A 22251-nucleotide genomic window follows, 5' to 3' on the forward strand; every position below is an offset into this window, starting at 1 on the left:
TCTGATCTAACTACATTGAAAATCTTAAGATTATTTTATTCACTAATATACTTGTCATTCTGATGAGAAAAACAAAATTATATATATTTCTTTTATTTAAACCATGATCTATTTATCAACTTTAAAGGGAAACATCCCCATAAAATTTGTATATAACTATTATGCTTTGTTAAGTTTTGATATACAAACTCTGGTTCATCATGAGAAAATACCCCTAATCTGGTCAATCAATATCTTCTGATTATAACAGCAATAATTTCCGGTCTTGTCTTAGAACTGAACAAAGGGGAAATTTATAAGAAAACAAATGAGAACTTTTCAAAGTGATTCTGAGAATTAATGGTGAAAGTAGCAGCTGTGATCTTTATCCAGAACTCACTTCTCCTGCATCAGGAAATTAATGGGGTTGTAACACACACTGGTCCATATCTGGCTGGATCTTCTATGTCTAAACTCCAAACATCTTTTAAGTTCAAATATTAAACAAGTGCACGTATTATACCCAAGCCAGACATACTAGGTTTACATTCTTAGTGAATTTGCTCACCCCAGTGTTAAATTTAATAGTAGCAATTTCATTCAATCTAGAAAAAACAGCTCTCTCATGATATCTGGGCATATTCTTATTCCACTTCATGTCTTGTCTTATTTTTTCGCCCTTCAAGGGAGGAGAGTGGGTATCCTGAATATCCATTTGGGGATCTGCCAGGTTATTGACCCTACAAACACACAAACAACAAAAAGCACAAAACATTTCATTTTGACTAAAGCCTCAATCTATTTTATTTAGGGAAAATCAAACAAGGTTCCAAATTTGGAAGACTCCTTGATCTTTCTCACTGATCGTAAGGTGTATTGTATAAAGACAACACGATAATAGTGGCTCCTAATAAATCAGAGGGTTGCTGACAATCCACAGCGAAGTTTATACCATTCTGAGAAAACATGAGAAAAAAAGTTACAATATATTGTATGTTTCATAAGCTGAACTTAAAACCTCTAGTCAAAGATAATAACTCTACTTTGGGGGGTTAAATGTTCTTTGTTTTTTTTTTTTTTTTTTTAAAGATTTTATTTATTTATTTGACAGAGATAGAGACAGCCAGCGAGAGAGGGAACACAAGCAGGGGGAGTGGGAGAGGAAGAAGCAGGCTCATAGCAGAGGAGCCTGATGTGGGGCTCGATCCCGTAACGCCGGGATCACGCCCTGAGCCGAAGGCAGGCGCTTAACCGCTGTGCCACCCAGGCGCCCCTAAATGTTCTTTGTTTTGTAAAATGATGGGGACATTTAAATAACAGAGGTTTTTTTTTTTTTTTTTAAGTCCTTACATTTTCTACTATTGCCTATGTATAAAACTGGCTCTTTGTGTGTGGATACTTGAAAGAGGTGAAGAGATATACAGGAGTAATTATAATCTAAGGAGAAAAATTCTAAGAAGAAAAATGGAAGAAACAGTATGTCACAGTATATTGAGAGACGGGAAAGTTTAATTACATTGGTCAAAGGGGTAAAACCCTTAGTAGAAAATATATGATTTGAAAAGTGTACTTTTTCTTTTCTTTCCTATTTTTAAAGATTTTTATTTATTTATTTGTGTGTATGAGAGAGAGAGAGAGAGAGAGCAAGCATGAGCAGAGGGAGGGGCAGGAGGAGAAGCAGGCTCCCTGGGATCATGACCTGAGCTGAAGGCAGACACTTAACCAACTGAGCCACCCAGGTGCCCCAGGTGTATTTTTTCTAAACCACAGAATTATCAAAATCTTTTTAATACCTTCCTGTTAGCATTTGTATGAAAAAGAACATTAATAAATTCTGAACTACACAATCAAAAGCAATGTGTAGATTGTTAAGACTTCTGTACCTTAAAAAAACCATACATTAAATACATATTCAAAAACCTGCTTTAAGATATTCTTTAAGATATTCTTGTAGCATGTTTTTTGTTTGATACTAAAAGTCTGAGGACTATTTTGATTTTAAAATATAATCATTAAATATTTTTCTCTTTAATCTTTCTCAAGTTTTTTTTTTGTCTTCATATTTTATTTATTGGTAATAAATTTCCATTAGGAAAACATCAGAGAATATAAATAAGCTCAAGGCAAAATATTCCCACTACCTAGAGACAGTACTGATATTTTCCACATACCTTTATAAAAAGGCACAAACATACACACAGTCTCTTAAAAGTGGCAAATGGATTATATTTAGACCATTTGTTTTCTTTTTATCTTCTTATTTTCCAGGTTTCCCCCCCAACTTTTTGAAGTATGATTGACAAATAAAAATTATATGTTTTAAGGTATAGAACATGTTTTGATATATGTATATATTATAAAATGATTACCATAATCAAGCAAATTAACATATCCATCACTATACATACTTACTTTTTTGTGGTAAGAACACTTGAGATTTACTCTCTCATCAAATTTCAGATTTACAATGTATTATTAAATACAGTCACCACACAGTACTTGTGGTGACCAGCAGGTCTCCAAAACCAACTCATATCTGAAAGTTTGTACCCTTCAACCAACATTTCTCACTTTCCCCACCTCCCTGCCCCTAGTAACCACCATTCTATCCTTTGTTACTATGAGTTCAACTTTTTTAAGACACCACATAAAAGTGAGATCACGCAGTTTTCATTTTTCTCTGTCTGGATTATTTCACTTAGCATAATGTCCTCCAGAGAGCTCAGAAATACACACTTATCTGGTTAATTAACCTACAATAAAGGAGGCAAGAATATACAATATATTCTGTCTTTTCAATAAATGGTGTTGAGAAGACCCAACAGCTACATACAATATTACCTTTTTATATATACAAGTTTTACTTTCCCTGTAATTTTGGGAAGTAGTGTCCTCTCATAAACAGAACAAAATACACCCAGGAACAACTGAAACACCCTACTTTGTCCATGCGGAGAGATTATAGCCCCCTTCCCCTCACCCCCCTTTTATTTTTATTTATTTATTTTTAAATATTTTATTTATTTATTTTTAAAGATTTTATTTATTTATTTGACACAGAGAGAGAGAGAGCCAGCAAGAGAGGGAACACAGGCAGGGGGAGTGGGAGAGGAAGAAGCAGGCTCCCATCAGAGGAGCCTGATGTGGGGCTCGATCCCAGAACACTGGGATCATGCTCTGAGCTGAAGGCAGACGCTTAACGACTGAGCCACCCAGGCGCCCCCCCACCCCCCTTTTAAAAAATTTTTAATTTTTTTCTAAATTTTTTAAATTTTATAAATTTTATTCTTGTGTTTCATTTTGGCTTTATGTTTTCAGCAGTGGCTTCTGACTGCTCTGGATTTTCCCAAGTGCATCTTGCTTGGGTCGTGGTTTATATTTTGGACTCAGTACATTCCCTCAAGCATCCCTCAACAGAATGACTAGGAGGAGGAACTCCAAACAAAGGAAAGAAGCAGAGACTGTGGCCTCTGCCACAGACCTAATGGATATGAACATAAGCAAGATGTCAGAGATAGACTTCAGGGTAGCAATTATTAAGTCAATAGCTAGGCTTGAGAAAATCATTAGCAACAATATAGAATCTCTGAGGGTAGAAATGAGATCTAATCAGGCTGAACTTAAAAATGCTATGAATGAGATGCAGTCTAAACTGGATACTCTAACAGCCAGGGAAAATGAGGCAGAAGAATGAATTAGTGATCTAGAAGATAAGGTGATAGAAAGGAAGGAAGCTGAGGAGGATAGGGATAAACAGCTAGAAGCCCATGAGATCAGATTTAGAGAGATTAATGACACCACGAAATGTTCCAATGTCAGAATTATTGGGATCCCTGAGGGGTGGAGAGAGAGAGAGAGAGAGTACTAAAAGGCATATTTGAGCAAATCATAGCTAGGAACATCCCTAATCTGGGGAAGGAAACAAGCATTCATGTCTAAGAGGCAGAGAGGAACCCTCCCAAGATCAATGAGAACAGACCAATGCCCTGGCATATAACAAATCTTAGAACCAAGGAAGCCAACCTGAGAGCACTAGGGGAAAAATATTTCTTACCTACGGAGGGAGGAACATCAGAATAATGTCACACCTATCCACAGAGACCTGGCAAGACAGAAAGGGCTGGCAAGACATATTCAGGGTACTAAATGAGAAGAACATGCAGCCAAGGATACTTTATCCAGGAGGGCTGTCATTCAGCATGGATGGAGAGACAAACAGCTTCCAGGACCAGTAGAAATTGAAAGAATATATGACAACCAAGTCACCCCTGTAAGAAATTTTAAGGGGGATTCTATAAAGAAGAAAGACTCCAAGAGTAACACAGACTAGAAATTAATAGAGACAATCTATAGAACAGGGACTTCACAGGCAATATGGTGGCACCAAATTCATATCTTTCAATAGTTACCCTCAATGTGAATGGCCTAAATGCTCCCATGAAATGACACAGGGTTGGAGATGGGTAAAAAGATAGGACTCATCCATATGCTGTCTACAAGAGACTCATTTTGAATCTAAAGACATCTCCAGATTGAAAGCAAAGAGATCGAGAACAATTTATTTTGCCAAAAGACCTCAAAAGAAAGCTGGGGCAGCAATTCTCATATTAGACAAATTAGATTTTAAACCAAAGACTGTAGTAAGAGATGTAGGGGGGGAGGAGTTAAGATGGCGGAGGAGTAGGGGACCCCTTTTTCAGCCAGTCCCCTGAGTCAAGTTGGATAGGTACCAGACCATTGTGAGCATCCACGGAATCAGCATGACAGGCAGGAAGATACACCTGGATCTCTACAAATGAACATCTCCAGCGATGAGTATTGAGTTACGAAGTGGGGAGCCGTGAAACCGCACACAGGTATCGGAAGATAAATGGAAGGGGGAGGGAGCCACCGCGTTTGGGCGCCGGGAAGCGGTAGCCACGTGCACGGGGGAGGGGGCGACTCGAGGACCGGCACCCGCGAGAGAGCAAACTGAGACCGTGAGCCAGGGAACGCGCATGACCAGACTGAAATGGAGCTCCGGTGTACTCACTGGAACCACACTGAGACCAGGAGCTCTGGGATCGTGTGGGGGTGGAGGCGGCTGGCGGCTGGCGGTGTTAGAAACACCAAAACAGAGATGCGCCGGCCCTGGAAGTGAGGGCTGGGACGCCGGGTGTGGGCCCACATCCCGGGACGCTGCAGGGTTGAGCAGCACCAACAGAAACAGAGTTAAAGTGGCCAGAACATCAGCGGAGAACAGTCCGCGATCCCTCTGTTCTGAGACAGAGGCTGAGATTCGGCTACTGCTGCTCTGACTCTCAGAAAAGGCACAGCAAACCACCAGGGAAAGCCGCCAGAGAACAAAAGCCTGGAAATACGGGCTCACAGTATGCCCACCCCATCCCCCCTCGCAGAGGACACGGAGACTCTACCCAAACAGGATTGCCTGAGTATTGGTGCGGCAGGCCCCTCCCCCAGAAGGCAGGCTGAAAAATCAAGAAGCCCATATCCCTAAGGTCCCTATAAAACAAGGGCGCACAGCCTGGGTCCGGTCAATAATTTGGGCTCTGGACAACCCTGCAACCTCTCCTCATCAGAATGACGAGAAGGAGAAATCCCCCCCAGCAAAGAAAAGACAATGAGTCTGTGGCCTCTGCCTCAGAACTAATGGATATGGATATGACCAAATTATCAGATGTGGAATTCAGAGTAACAATGGTAAAGATGATGTGTAGACTTGAAAAAAGTATTAACAAAAATCTTAATGAGAATATACAATCTCTAAGGGTGGAAATGAGAGCGAATCTGGCAGAAATTAAAAATTCTATGAGCCAAATGCAGTCAAAACTAGAGGCTCTGATGGCCAGGGTGAATGAGGCAGAAGAACGTATCAGCGAATTGGAGGATGGGTTAGTAGAAGAGAAAGCTAAAATAGAATCTGGACTCAAAAAAATCCACGCTTAGGAATGTAGGTTACGGGACATTACTGACTCAATGAAACATTCCAATGTCAGAATCATCGGCATTGGGGCTCCTGGGTGGCACAGCGGTAGAGCGTCTGCCTTCGGCTCGGGGCGTGGTCCCGGCGTTCTGGGATCAGGCCCCACATCAGGCTCTTCTGCTATGAGCCTGCTTCTTCCTCTCCCACTCCCCCTGCTTGTGTTCCCTCTCTCGCTGGCTGTCTCTATCTCTGTCAAATAAATAAATAAAATCTTTAAAAAAAAAAAAAAAGAATCATCGGCATTCCCGAGGGGGTGGAGAAAAACAGAGGTCTAGAAGAGATATTTGAACAAATTGTAGCTGAAAACATCCCTAATCTAGCAAGGGAAACAAACATTCGTGTCCAAGAGGCAGAGAGGACCCCTCCCAAGCTCAACCACGACAAACCTATGCCACGTCACGTCATAGTGCAATTCGCAAATATTAGATGCAAGGATACAGTATTGAAAGCGGCCAGGGAAAAGAAATTTCTCACGTACCAAGGCAAAGGTATCAGAGTTACGTCAGACCTGTCTACACAGACCTGGAATGAGAGAAAGGGTAGGGGGGGGCATTTTAAAAGCTCTTTCAGAGAAAAACATGCAGCCAAGGATCCTTTATCCAGCAAGGCTGTCATTCAGAATTGATGGAGAAATAAACACCTTCCAGAATCGCCAGTCATTGACCAATTTCATAACCACGAAACCAGCCCCACAGGAGATATTAAGGGGGGTTCTATGAAGGTAAAAAGGCCCCAAGAGTGATACAGAACAGAAAGTCACAATCAATAGAAACAAAGACTTTACAGGCAACATGGCATCATTAAAATCATATCTCTCAATATTCAGTCTCAATGTAAATGGCCTAAATGCTCCCATAAGATGCCAAAGGGTTGCAGATTGGATAAAAAGACATGACCCACCCATTTGCTGTCTACAAGAGACTCATTTTGAACTAAAGATACATTCAGACTGAAAGTAAAGGGATGGAATACCATCTTTCAGGTCAATGGACCTCAAAAGAAAGCTGGGGTAGCAATTCTCATATCAGACAGATTGGATTTTAAACTCAAGACTATAGTTAGAGACAAAGAAGGGCACTACGTTATTCTTAAAGGATGTATCCAACAAGTGGATATGACAATTATAAATATCTATGCCCCCACCAGGGGAGCAGCAAGATACACAAGCCAACTCTTAACCAGAATAAAGAGACATATAGATAAAAATAAGTTAATAGTAGGGGACCTCAACACTCCAGTATCAGAAATAGACAGAACACCCATGCAGAAAATCGACAAAGAAACCAGGGCTTTGAATGCCATACTTGACAAGTTGGACCTCATAGATATATATAGAACACTACACCCCAGAACCAAAGATACTCATTCCATTCTAATGCCTATGGAACATTCTCAAGAATAGACCATGTTCTGGGTCACAAAACAGGTCTCAATCGATACCAAAAGACTGAAATTATTCCCTGCATATTCTCAGACCACAGCGCTTTGAAATTGGAACTCAACCACAAGGAAAAATTTGGAAGAAACTCAAACACTTGGAGACTAAGAACCATCCTGCTCAGGAATGATTCGATAAACCAGGAAATCAAAAATCAATTTAAACAATTTATGGAGACCAATGAGAATGAAAACGCAATGGTCCAAAACCTATGGGATACTGCAAAGGCAGTCCTAAGGGGAAAATACATAGCCATCCAAGCCTCACTCAAAAGAATAGAAAAATCTAAAAGGCAGATTTTATATTCTCACCTCAAGAAGCTGGAACAGCAACAGAGAGACAGGCCAAATCCACGCACGAGAAAGCAGTTGATCAAGATTAGAGCAGAGATCAATGATTTAGAAACCAGGAGTACAGTAGAGCAGATAACAGAACTAGAAGCTGGTTCTTTGAGAGAATCAATAAAATTGACAGACCACTGGCAAGACTTATCCAAAAGAATAGAGAAAGGACCCAAATTAATAAAATTATGAATGAAAAAGGAGAGGTCACAACCAACACCAATGAAATTGGAAGGATTATTAGAAACTTTTATCAACAGCTTTATGCCAATAAACTAAGCAATCTGGAAGAGATGGAGTCGTTCCTGGAAACCTATAAACTACCAAGACTGAAACAGGAAGAAATTGATTTTTTAAACAGGCCAATTAATTATGAAGAGATTGAATCAGTGATAAACAGCCTTCCAAATAACAAAACTCCAGGCCCGGAAGGTTTTCCTGGGGAATTCAACCAAACATTCAAAGAAGAAATAATACCTATTCTCCTAAAGCTATTTCAAAAAATAGAAACAGAAGGAAGCTACCAAACTCATTCTATGAGGCCAATATTACCTTGATCCCCAACCCAGGCAAAGACCCGAAAGAAAAGGAGGATTACAGACCGATTTTCCTAATGAATGTGGACACCAAAATTCTCAACAAGATCCTGGCTAATAGAATCCAACAGTACATTAAAAGGATTATCCATCATGATCAAGTGGGATTCATCCCTGGGATGCAAGGGTGGTTCAACATTTGCAAATCGATCACCGTGATACATCATATCGACAAGAAAAGACTCAGGAACCATATGATCCTCTCAATAGATGCAGAAAAAGTATTTGACAAAATACAGCATCCTTTCCTAATTAAAACCCTTCAGAGTGTAGGGATAGAGGGTACATTCCTCAATCTCATAAAAACCATCTATGAAAAGCCTACAGCAAATATCATTCTCAATGGGGAAAAGCTGGAAGCCTTTCCCTTAAGATCAGGAACATGACAAGGATGCCCACTCTCGCCATTATTATTCAAAATAGTACTAGAAGTCCTTGCAACAGCAATCAGACAACAAAAAGGGATCAAAGGTATCCAAATCGACAAAGAAGAAGTCAAGATGTCTCTCTTTGCAGATGACATGATACTCTATATGGAAAACCCAAAAGAATGCACTCCCAAACTATTAGAAGTTATAGAGCAATTCAGTAATGTGGCGGGATACAAAATCAATGCTCAGAAATCAGTTGATTTCTATACCCGAACAATGAGACTAAAGAAAGAGAAATTAGGGAATCCATCCCATTTACAATAGCACCGAAAACCATACGTTACCTTGGAATTAACTTAACCAGAGACATAAAGGATCTATATTCTAAAAACTACAAATCACTCTTGAAAGACATTGAGGAAGACATAAAAAGATGGAAATATATTCCATGCTCATGGATCGGAAGAATTAACATAGTTAAAATGTCCATGCTACCCGGAGCATTCTACACTTTCAATGCTATCCTGATCAAAATACCAATGACATTTTTCAAAGAACTGGAGCAAATAGTCCTTAAATTTGTATGGAACCAGAAAACGCCCCGAATCACCAAGGAACTGTTGAAAAGGAAAAACAAAGCTGGAGGCATCACAATGCCGTATTTTGAGCTTACTACAAAGCTGTGACCACAAAGACAGCATGGTACTGGCACCAAAACAGACACATAGACCAATGGAACAGAATAGAGAACCCAGAAATGGACCCTCGGCTCTTTGGGCAACTAATCTTTGACAAAGCAGGAAAAAACATCTGGTGGAAAAAAGACAGTCTCTTCAATAAATGGTGCTGGGAAAATTGGACAGCTACATGCAAAAGAATGAAACTTGACCACTCTCTCACACCATACACAAAAATAAACTCCAAATGGATGAAAGACCTCGATGTGAGACAGGAATCCATCAAAATTCTAGAGGAGAACATAGGCAGCAACCTCTACGACATCGGCCAAAGCAACCTTTTTCATGACACATCCCCAAAGGCAAGAGAAACAAAAGATAAAATGAATTTATGGGACTTCATCAAGATTAAAAGTTTCTGCACAGCCAAGGAAACAGTCAAAAAAACTAAGAGGCAGCCCACGGAATGGGAGAATATATTTGCAAATGATACTATAGATAAAGGACTGGTATCCAAGATCTACAAAGAACTTCTCAAACTCAATACACGAGAAACAAATAAACAAATCAAAAAATGGGCAGAAGATATGAGCAGACACTTTTCCAATGAAGACATACAAATGGCTAACAGACACATGAAAAAATGTGCAAAATCCTTAGCCATCAGGGAAATTCAAATCAAAACCACACTAAGATACCACCTTACGCCAGTTAGAATGGCAAAAATAGACAAGGCAAGAAACAACAATTGTTGGAGAGGATGTGGAGAAAGGGGATCCCTCCTACATTGTTGGTGGGAATGCAAGTTGGTATAGCCACTCTGGAAAACAGTGTGGAGGTCCCTTAAAAAGTTAAAAACGGAGCTACCCTACAACACAGCCATTGCACTACTGGGTGTTTACCCCAAAGATACAGACGTAGTGAAGAGAAGGGCCATATGCACCCCAATGTTCATAGCAGCAATGTCCACAATAGCTAAATCGTGGAAGGAGCCGAGATGCCCTTCAACAGATGACTGGATTAAGAAGTTGTGGTCCATATATACAATGGAATATTACTCAGCTATCAGAAAGAACGAGTTCTCAACATTTGCTGCAACATGGACAGCACTGGAGGAGATAATGCTAAGTGAAATAAGTCAAGCAGAGAAAGACAACTATCATATGATTTCTCTCATCTATGGAACATAAGAACTAGGAAGATCTGTAGGGGAAGAAAGGGATAAATACGGGGGGGTAATCAGAAGGGGGAATGAAGCATGAGAGACTATGGACTATGAGAAACAAACTGAGGGCCTCAGAGGGGAGGGGGGTGGGGGAATGGGATAGACCGGTGATGGGTAGTAAGGAGGGCACGTATTGCATGTGCACTGGGTGTTATACGCAACTAGTGAATCATCGAGCCTTACATCGGAAACCGGGGATGTACTGTATGGTGACTAACATAATATAATAAAAAATCATTAAAAAACAACAAACAAAAAACTAAGCGGGAGCTCATGGAATGGGAGAATATATATGCAAATGATGCTACAAATAAAAGACTGGTATCCAAGATCTACAATGAACTTTTCAAACTCAATACGCAAGAAACAAACAAATCATAAAATGGGCAGAAGATATGAACAAACACTTTTCCAATGAGGACATACAAATGGCTAACAGACACATGAAAAAATGTTCAAAATCATTAGCCATCAGGCAAATTCAAATCAAAACCACCTTGAGATACCACGTTACGCCAGTTAGAATGGCAAAAATTGACAAGGGAAGAATCGACAATTGCTGGAGAGGATGTGGAGAAAGGGGATCCCTCCTACATTGTTGGTGGGAATGCAAGTTGGTACAGCCACTCTGGAAAATAGTGTGGAAGTCCCTTAAAAAGTTAAAAATTGAGCTACCCTATGACCCAGCCTAGGCACTACTGGGTATTTACCCCAAAGATACAGACGTAGTGAAGAGAAGGGCCATATGCACCCCAATGTTCATAGCAGCAATGTCCACAATAGCTAAATCATGGAAGGAATGGAGATGCCCTTCAACAGATGACTGGATTAAGAAGTTGTGATCCATATATACAATGGAATATTACTCAGCTATCAGAAAGAACGAGTTCTCAACATTTGCTGCAACATGGACATCACTGGAGGAGATAATGCTAAGTGAAATAAGTCAAGCAGAGAAAGACAACTATCATATGATTTCTCTCATCTATGGAACATAAGAACTAGGAAGATCGGTAGGGGAAGAAAGGGATAAAGAAAAGGGGGGTAATCAGAAGGGGGAATGAAGCATGAGAGACTATGGACCATGAGAAACAAACTGAGGGCTTCAGAGGGGAGGGGGATTGGGGAATGGGATAGAGTGGTGATGGGTGGTAAGGAAGGCACATATTGCATGGTGCTCTGGGTGTTATAAGTAACTAATGAATCATTGAACTTTACATCAGAAACCAGGGATGTACTGTATGGTGACTAACATAATATAATAAAAAACATTAAATTAAAAAAAAAGAAGTAGGGCGATCAGTAGGAGAAGAAAGGGAAGAAGAATGGGGGGGTAATCAGAAGGGGGAATGAAGCATGAGAGACTATGGACTCTGGGAAACAAACTGAGGGCTTCAGAGGGGAGTGAGGTGGGGGACTGGGATAGGCTGGTGATGGGTATTTACGAGGGCATGTATTACATGGTTCACTGGGTGTTATATGCAAGTAATGAATCATGGAACTTTACATCAAACTGGGGATGTACTGTATGGTGATTAACATAATATAATAAATTGTTATTAAAAAAAGAAAAAAAGAAAAAAAAAAGAAAGGGGTGGTAATCAGAAGGGGGAAGGAATCATGAGAGACTATGGACTATGAGAAACAAACTGAGGGCTTCAGAGGGGAGGGAGGTGGGGGAACGGGATAGACTGGTGATGTGTAGTAAGGAGGGCACATATTGCATGGTGCACTGGGTGTTAAATTCAACTAATGATTCATCGAACTTTACATCAGAAACCAGGGATGTACTGTATAGAGAGTAACATAATATAATAAAAAAACATAAAAAAAAGAAGTTGTGGTCCATATATACAATGGAATATTACTCAGCTATCAGAAAGAACGAGTTCTCAACATTTGCTGCAACATGGACGGCACTGGAGGAGATAATGCTAAGTGAAATGAGTCAAGCAGAGAAAGACAACTATCATATGATTTCTCTCATCTATGGAAATAAGAACTAGGAAGATCGGTAGGGGAAGAAAGGGATAAAGAAAGGGGGGTAATCAGAAGGGGGAATGAAGCATGAGAGACTATGGACTATGAGAAACAAACTGAGGGCCTCAGAGGGGAGGGGGTGGGGGAATGGGATAGGCTGGTGATGGGTAGTAAGGAGGGCACGTATTGCATGGTGCACTAGGTGTTATATGCAACTAATGAATCATCTAACTTTACATCAGAAACCAGGGATGTACTGTATGGTGACAAACATAATATAATAAAAAAACTATTAAAAAATTCACCAGAGAACTGGAGCAGCAGGCCCCTCCCCCAGAAGACTAGTGCAAACCATTCCTGTGCAGCATGTCTGTTGATCATAGAATGCAGCAAAGCTTCAGTTTTGTGGGAAAAGGATCTAGTTTCTTTTGTTTTTTTCTGTTTTCTGGGTTTTTTTGTTTGCTTAGATATGGAAAGGTCAATTTTTAAATTTTATTTTATTATTTTTATTTTTTAATTTTTTTCTTTTTCTCTGAAGATTGTCTTAACGAGCAGACTAAAACATACCTAGCTTCTTTATTTTTTAATTGAACATTTTTTTCTTTTGTTTTCCTTTCTTTCTTTCTTTCTTTCTGACCTTCAAAATGACAAGATGGAGAAATTCACCCTTAACGAAAGACCAGGAAGGAATGATGGCTAGAGATTTAATCAGTACAGATGCAAGTAATATATTAGTCTGAAATAGAATTTAAAACAGCAATTATAAGGATACTAGCTGAGCTTTCAAAAAGCATAGAAGACACCAGAGAACCCCTTACTACAGAGATAAAAGAGCTAAAAGCTCAGCAAGCCTAAATTAAAAATACAAACCCAAATGGATGCCACCACAACAAGGATGGATGAATTGGAGGAATGAATCACTGATATAGAAGATAAAATTATGAAAAAATGAAAAGAAGAGGGAAATAAAGGTAATGGATCATGAAGGTAGACTTAAGGAACTCAGTGACTTATGAAAATGGAATAACATTCATATCATAGGTGTCCCAGAAGATGAAAAGATAGAAAAGGGGGCAGAAGGTTAATTTAAGCAAATTATAGCTGAACACTTCCCTCATCTGTGGAAGAACCCAGACGTCAAATCCAAGAAGCACAGAGAACTACCATTAAATTCAACAAAAGATGGCCGTCACCAAGACATATCACAGTCAAATTCACAAATACATGGACAAGGACAGAATCCTGAAAGCAGCAAGGAAAAAAAAGTCCTTGACCTGTAAAGAAAGACAGGTCAGGTATGCAGCAGGTCTTCGCAAATCAATCAACCTGATACATCACATTAATAAAAGAAAGGATGAGAACCAAATGATCCTCTCAATAGATGCAGGAAAAGCATTTGAGAAAGAGGAGGGAAGAAAAAAGATGGCAGAGGAGTAGGGGACTTTTTTCAGCTGGTCCCCTGAATCAAGCTGGATATCTACCAGATCATCCCGAACACCCACGAAATCAGCCCAAGATTAGGTAGATACATCTGGATCTCTACAAACGAACATCTCCAGCACTGAGTATTGAGATACGAAGCAGGGAGCCATGAATCTGCGCACAGATATCGCAAGATAAACGGAAGGGGGAGGGAGCCACCGTGCTTGGGTGCTGGGAAGCAGTAGCCACCTGAACTGGGGAACGGGCATTCTTGGACCAGTAGCCTCCGAGAAAGCTGACTGAGACCGGGAGTGCGGGAGCGCACACGCGCGCATGACCAGACTGAAAACCGGAGCTCCGGAGCACTCAGTGGAACTGGACTGAAACTAGGAGCTCGGGAGTGCACACGACCAGACTGAAAACCGGCACTCCGGAGCATGCGAACCACACAGAAACAGGGAGCTCAGGAGCGCGCATGGGAACTGGCGCGGCTGGCAGTGTTAGAAGCACAAAGGACAGAGACGTCCTGGCCCTGGGAGCGAGGACTGGGAGAGTGGCTGTGGGGCACACAACCCGGGACGCTGCGGGGTTTTTAGCAGCACCGACAGAAACAGAGTTAAAGTGGCCAAGAGAGCTCAGTGGAGAGCAAACTGCGATCTTTCTGTTCTGAGACAGAGGCTAGGATACAGCCACTGCAGCTCTGATTCTCAGAAGAGTCACAGAAAACTGCCAGGGAAAGCCGCCAGAGAACAAAAGCCCAGAAATACCGGTTCCCATTGCACCCATCCCCAACCCCTCACACAGGGGATGGGGCAACTCTACCCAAACAGGGTTGCCTGAGTGTCAGTGCGGCAGGCCCCTCCCCAAGAAGGCAGGCTGAAAAATCAAGAAGCCCACATCCCTAAGGTCCCTATAAAACAAGTGCACACTGCCTGGGTCCTGGTCAATAATTTGGGCTCTGGGCAACCCCGCAACCTCTCCTCATCAGAATGACAAGGAGAAAAAATCCTCCGCAAAGAAAGGAGACAGAGACTATGGTCTCTGCCACAGAACTGATGGATACGGATATAACCAAATTATCAGAAAGGGACTTCAGAGTAACAATGGTCAAGATGATGTGTAGGCTTGAAAAAAATACTAACAAAAATATAATGAGAATACAAAATCTCTAAGGGTGGAAATGAGAGTGAATCTGGCAGAAATTAAAAATGCTAGGAATCAAATGCAGTCTAAACTGGATGCTCTGACGGTCAGGGTAAATGAGGCAGAAGAAGAAATTAGTGAGTTGGAAGATGGGATGATAGAAAAGAAGGGAAAAATGGGAACTTGGCTCAAAAAATCCAATCTCAAGAAAGTAGATTACGGGAGATTACTGACTCAATGAAATGTTCCAATGTCAGAATCATTGGGATCCCCAAGGAGTAGACAAAGAGAGAGGTCTAGAAGAGATATTTGAACAAATTGTAGCTGAGATCTCCCCTAATCTGGCAAAGGAAACAAGCATTCATGTACAGGAGGCAGAGAGAACCCCTCCCAAGATCAATGAGAACAGACCAACACCACGTCACATAATAGTACAATTTGCAAATATTAGATCCAAGGATACAATCTTGAAAGTGGCCAGGGGAAGAGAATCCTCACCTATAGAGGGAGGAGTATCAGAATAACATCAGACCTGTCTACAGAGACCTGGCAAGCCAGAAAAAGCTGGCAAGACATATTCAGAGCACTAAGTGAGAAGAACATGCAGCCAACGATCCTTTATCCAGCAAGGCTGTCATTCAGAATTGATGGAGAGATAAAGACCTTCCAGAATCGCCAGTCACTGACCAATTTTGTAACCACGAAACCAGCCCTACAGGAGATATTAAGGGGGGTTCTATAAAAGTAAAAAGGCCCCAAGAGTGAATACAGAACAGAAAGTAACCATCTTAGAAACAAAGACATTACATGCAACATGACATCATTAAAATCATATCTCTCAATATTCAGTCTCAATGTAAATGGCCTAAATGCTCCCATAAAATTCCACACGGTTGCAGATTGGATAAAAAAAAAAGGACCCATCCGTTCACTGTCTACAAGAGACTCATTTTGAACCTAAAGATACATCCAGACTGAAAGTGAAGGGATGGAGAACCATTTTTCATGCCAATGGACCTCAAAAGAAATCTGGGGTAGCAATTCTCATATCAGACAGATTAGATTTTAAACTAAAGACTACAGTTAGAGATACAGAAAGACACTATATTATTCTTAAAGGATGTATCCAGCAAGTGGATATGACAATTATAAATATCTATGCCCCCAACAGGGGAGCAGCAAGATACACAAGCCAACTCTTAACCAGAATAAAGAGACATATAGATAATAATACATTAATAGTAGGGGACCTCAGAGAGAGACAATTATCATATGATTTCTCTCATCTATGGAACATAAGAACTAGGAAGATCGGTAGGGGAAGAAAGGGATAAAGAAAGGGGGGGTAATCAGAAGGGGAAATGAAGCATGAGAGACTATGGACTCAGAAACAAACTGAGGGCTACAGAGGGGAGGGGGGTGGGGGAATGGATGGACTGGTGATGGGTAGTGAGGAGGGCACGTGTTGCATGGTGCACTGGGTGTTTTACGCAACTAATGAAGCATCAAGCGGTACATCGGAAACCAGGGATGTACTGTATGGTGACTAACATAATATAATAAAAAAACATTAAAATAAAAAAAATAGTAGGGGACCTCAACACTCTGCTCTCAGCAATAGAAAGATCACCTAAGCAGAAAATTAACAAAGAAACAAGAGCTTTGAATGACATACTAGACCAGATGGACCTTATGGATATATACAGAACACTACACCCCAGAACAACAGAATACTCATTCTTTTTGAATGCACATGGAACGTTCTCCAGAATAGACCATATACTGGGTCACAAAACAGGTCTCAACCGATACCGAAAGACTGAGATTATTCCCTGCATATTCTCAGACCACAATACTTTGAAACTGGAACTCAATCACAAGGAACAATTTGGAAAAAACTCAAACACTTGGAAACTAAGAACCATCCTGCTTAAGAATGATTGGGTAAACCAGGTAATTAAAGATGAGCTTAAGCAATTCATGGAAACCAATGAGAACGTAAACATATCGGTCCAAAACCTATGGGACACTGCAAAGGCAGTCCTAAGGGGAAAAATACATAGCCATCCAAGCCTCACTCAAAAGATTAGAAAAATCTAAAATGCAGTTTTTATATTCTCACCTCAAGAAGCTGGAACAGCAACAGAAGAACAGGCCTAACCCACGCACGAGAAGGTAGTTGATCAAGATTAGAGCAGAGATCAATGAATTAGAAACCAGGAGCACAGTAGAGCAGATCAACAGAACTAGAAGCTGGTTCTTTGAAAGAATAAATGAGATCAATAAGCCACTGGCCTGACTTATACAAAAGAATAGAGAAAGGACCCAAATTAATAAAATTATGAATGAAAGGGGCGAGATCACGACCAACACCAAAGAAATAGGAAGAATCATTAGAAACTATTATCAACAACTATATGCCAGTAAGTTAAACACTCTGGAAGAAATGGATGCCTTCTTGGAAACCTATAAACTACCAAGTCTGAAACAAGAAGAAATTGATTAAACAGACCAATTTATTATGAAGAGATCAAAGCAGTGATCAAAAATCTTTCAAAAAAATGAGTCCAGGGCCTGACGGATTCCCCAGAGAATTCTACCAAACATTCAAAGAAGAAATAATACCTATTCTCCTGAAGCTGTTTCAAAAAATAGAAACAGAAGGAAAACTACCAAACTCATTCTATGAGGCCAGTATTACCTTGATCCCCAAACCAGGCAAAGACCCCATCAAAAAGGAGAATTACAGACCGATATCCCTGATGAATATGGACGCCAAAATTGTGAACAAGATCCTAGGTAATAGGATCCAACAGTACATTAAAAGGAGTATCCATCACGACCAAGTGGGATTCATCCCTGGGATGCAAGGGTGGTTCAACATTCGCAAATCTATCAGTGTGATAGATCACATCAACAAGAAAAGAGTTAAGAACCATATGATCCTCTCAATTGATGCAGAAAAAGCATTTGACAAAATACAGCATCCTTTCCTGATTAAAACCCTTCAGAGTGTAGGGATAGAGGGTACACTCCTCAATTTCATAAAAACCATCTATGAAAAGCCTACAGCGAATATCATTCTCAATGGGGAAAAGCTGAAAGCCTTTCCCTTAAGATCAGGAACAGGAGCCACTATTATTAAACATAGTACTAGAAGTCCTTGCAACAGCAATCAGACAACAAAAAGGGATAAAATGTATCCAAATTGGCAAAGAAGAAGTCAAACTGTTTCTCTTCTCAGATTACATGATACTCTATATGGAAAATCCAAAAGACTCCACCCCCAAAGTACTAGAACTCATAGAACAATTCAGTAATGTGGCGGGATACAAAATCAATGCTCGGAAATCACTTGCATTTCTATACACAAACAATGAGACTGAAGAAAGAGAAGTCAGGGAGGGAATCGATTCCATTCACAATAGCACCAAAACCCATAAGATATCTAGGAATAAACCTAACCAAAGAGGTGAAGGATGTATACTCTAGAAACTACAGAACACTTAGGAAAGAAATGGAGGAAGACACAAAAAGATGAAAAAACTTTTCATGCTCACAGATTGGAAGAATAAATGTTGTGAAAATGTCTATGTTGCCCAGAGCAATCTACATATGGGAGGAGGAGGGGAAAGGAAAAAGAGAGAGGGAAACAAACCATAAGAGACTCTTAAGGATAGAGAACAAACTGGGGGCTGACAGAGGGAGGTAGGTGGGGCACGGGCTAGATGGGTGCTGGGTTTTAAAGAGGGCACTTGTCATAAGCACTGGGTGTTGTATGTAAGTGATGAACCACTGAATTCTATTCCAGAAACAAATATTGCACTGTATGTTAACTAAAATTTAAATAAAGATTTTGAAAGAAAATAATAGGCAGAAGCCCTGAATAGAAAGATAACCCAGATACCATGGTGTTGGTCTAAGGTTTTGAACTAATTCCCAGTGGCAGGTAACTCCCAGTGGCAGGTAAAGCAACTATTGTGCAGATAATGACTTTAAATAGTATCAGTTCATTCATTTATTCATCCAAGAACCTTTTTGAGTATCTATTATGTGACACTATTTATGGCCCCAAGTATAGTCAATGAACAAAACAGACTTGTTCTCTGCGCTTATAGAGCTTGTTCTAGTTGTATTCACAAAGGAAGTTCCTCATTATAATTTTGCTCCCTCTGTAGCTTGCCTAGAGACAGACAATAGAACATTTGATTGAAAAGCCAAGAGGCAATTTCTTATGAATTATGCCTATTACAAGTTGTTTATCATAAATTAAGTGGCATTTTAACTTATATATATCAGTCTTCTGCAAACCTACTTCATGTGAGTAAATTACACCAAGTCAACCCTGAGACATGGACAATATTAAAACACTGAGTCTGAGAGAATGAAGTTTAGACCTAGCTCTGTCATAACCTTATCAGAAAAAGGACATTTTGTGAACTCTTTTGAAAGATAATCAGCTTATTTTGCCTAGTGACAGCCTGAACTCCCTGGACATTTTCATTTTGGACTTTTTTACAGTGCAAGAAACAAAACAAACCATGCATCAATTAAACAAACTATGAAAACATGGTTAGGTTAAAAATTTTAAGTGATTTCTATTATAGACTCCAAGTTAGAACTAGAACTTTTCCTATGATGACATAGATATTAATTCTTTTTCTTTTTCTTTTTTTTAAAGATTTTATTTATTTATTCGACAGAGATAGAGACAGCAAGCGAGAGAGGGAACACAAGCAGGGGGAGTGGGAGAGGAAGAAGCAGGATCATAGCAGAGGAGCCTGATGTGGGGCTCGATCCCATAACGCCAGGATCATGCCCTGAGCCGAAGGCAGACACTTAACCGCTGTGCCACCCAGGCGCCCCAATTCTTTCTTTTTCTTGACTAACTCCTAAATTATCTACCACAAAGACACAGGTATCAAGGCCGAAGCCCAAAATCTTTACATACTCTCAGCTGAATATATGGAAATGAATTAACATAAAATATTAATATATTTGAAAAAATCCGTTTACTGTGATTATTTCATTCCAATACAAAAAGGGTAGGCTTTGCTCTCCAATTGACATTTTAAGGGTGGAAGTTAGTTGTTGTTTCTTTTTAAGGGTCATTATTACTCACTTAATGAAGACTTCTTCCATGGTAGTGATTGAAGCACCAAAGTTGGCAATACCCAGCTCTTTTTGTTTATTTTCCAGGTCATTAATGAGAGCTTCAAACCTGAAAGGAGAGGAAGAGGAGAAGAATGAACTAGCACTAGTTCTAGATACACTTTCTTTTTTGTTGTTCATTTTATTTTCTAGTAAGTTGAATTTTTAAAATATGTGAACACTTTCATTTAATACTTAATTTTATTTCCAAATATATTCTTCCCTATTGTTTTCTTAAAAGCTTTTTTATTGTGGTAAAATGTAAGAAACATTACATTTATTATTTCATCAATTCAAGCAGCATTAAGCACATTCACAACCATTGCCACCATCCATTTCCAGAACTATTTTAAGATCCTAAACTAAAACTCTGCACCCATTAAACAGTAATTCTCTTTTCCTTCCTTTTTTCAGCTTCACTTTTACATTATGTCAATATGAGTTTTCCTACTGTATGTGCTTCATATAAAATGGAATCCTTTTGTGTCTGACTTATTTCACTTAGCATAATTCTTTCTAGATTCAACCATGTTGTAGCATGTGTAAGAATTCATTCCTTTTTAAGGCTGAATAATAATCATTGTATGAATAACACAACATGTGATTTATCCATTTATTTGTGGGACATTTGGGTTGTTTTTATCTTTTGGATTTTGTGAATAATGCTGTTATGAGCATTGGTATACAAACACCTGTTCGAGTTCCTACTTTCAATTATTGTGGGTATATACCTAGAAGCGGAATTGCCAAATCATATGGTAATTCTATGTTTAAGTTTTTAAAAAGATTTTATTTATGTGAGAGACAGAGAAGAGTGAGCAGGGGTGAGGGGCAGAGGGAGAGGGACAGAAACAGACTCCCTGCTAAGTCGGGAGCCCTATGCAGGGCTCATCCCAGGACCCTGTGATCATGACCTGAGCCAAAATCAAGTCAGCCACTTATCTGACTGAGCCACCAAGGTGCCCCTCTATGTTTAACTTTTTAATATGCTGTCATAGTGTTTTCCATAGCAGATGCACCATTTTACATTTCCAATAACAGTGTACAGGCTTGCACTTTCTTCACATCCTTTCCAGCATTTGTTAATTCTTGTGCTTTTTATTTGCGTTTTCCTAATGACTAGTGATGTTGCACATCTTTTCATGTGCTTGTTGGCTATTTGTATGTCTTCTTTGGAGAAATGTCTATTCAATTCCTTTGTCCATTTCTGAATTAGGTTGTTTGGGATTTTTGTTAGATGTATTTTTAAATACTGTTGGTTAGCCATGGGAAAAATGTTTAGTAGATTATTCTTCACTGTGATACTTACAGTGAAATAAACAGAAATAAAGAAGAGATATTTACTTTAGCAAATTTGTCCCCACTGTAAGTTGATCTTTCGTTGTCCTAAAAAAATACCAATTTACTTTTTGTAAGTATTAAGGAGTATAGCTACGGAATAAAAGTTAATTTGTTCACATATTCCTATATCAAATGGAAAATTCCTATATCAAATTACAGTAGTTATAAATAACAAAAAATGGATTTAGTGAAGTAGAAGCTGGACACTGAGAAAGATTTACCAGCTAGGCAGTTGTGTGGAAGTTTTGCTAATTGTAGTGTAATTACATCATGATTCTAACAAATAATTTTAGAAGAATGAGTTAATATTATTTTAGGTTACAAAGATCTCCAAAAACCCATTTACTTCTTATAAAAACCTCTCTAATTCCCAATGAGGGACTATCAAAAGCCTATGTGTGATTACCCTCAGAGATGGTAAACTAAAAACTCTCCATCTTCCAAATTTTCTCCACATTTTAGGCTGAATTCCATTTTCATCTAACTTTACCTAATGTTGATTGTTTGTTCTACTCTTAAGCTCTCAGTTCAATCTGACCCCTTTTCCTATGACAACTCTTCACATATTTTAAGGTCATTTTCACTCTTCCTTTTGAATGTTCTC

At 39.6% G+C, this 22251-nt stretch overlaps 1 protein-coding gene across 2 annotated transcripts in view; it reads right to left on the reverse strand.

Moving 5' to 3' along the window:
• Nucleotides 1-22251, reverse strand: part of LOC123778840 (phospholipid-transporting ATPase ABCA3-like) — a 159853-nt gene that overhangs the window by 59956 nt on the left and 77646 nt on the right. The window contains exons 16-17 of one of the 2 annotated variants that reach the window (XM_087866185.1): nucleotides 20278-20376; nucleotides 548-719 (exon numbers count right to left, since the gene is read on the reverse strand). In XM_087866185.1, the coding sequence (XP_087722311.1) occupies nucleotides 548-719; nucleotides 20278-20376 (271 nt within the window). Of the gene's footprint in view, nucleotides 1-526; nucleotides 720-20277; nucleotides 20377-22251 lie in introns of both variants that reach the window. The other variant, XM_087866175.1, reaches the window with a different exon arrangement.

Source organism: Ursus americanus, chromosome 2 (assembly GCF_024610735.1).
Source record: "Ursus americanus isolate L20-20 chromosome 2, mUrsAme1.1.p, whole genome shotgun sequence".
Taxonomy (NCBI): Eukaryota; Metazoa; Chordata; class Mammalia; order Carnivora; family Ursidae; genus Ursus; species Ursus americanus.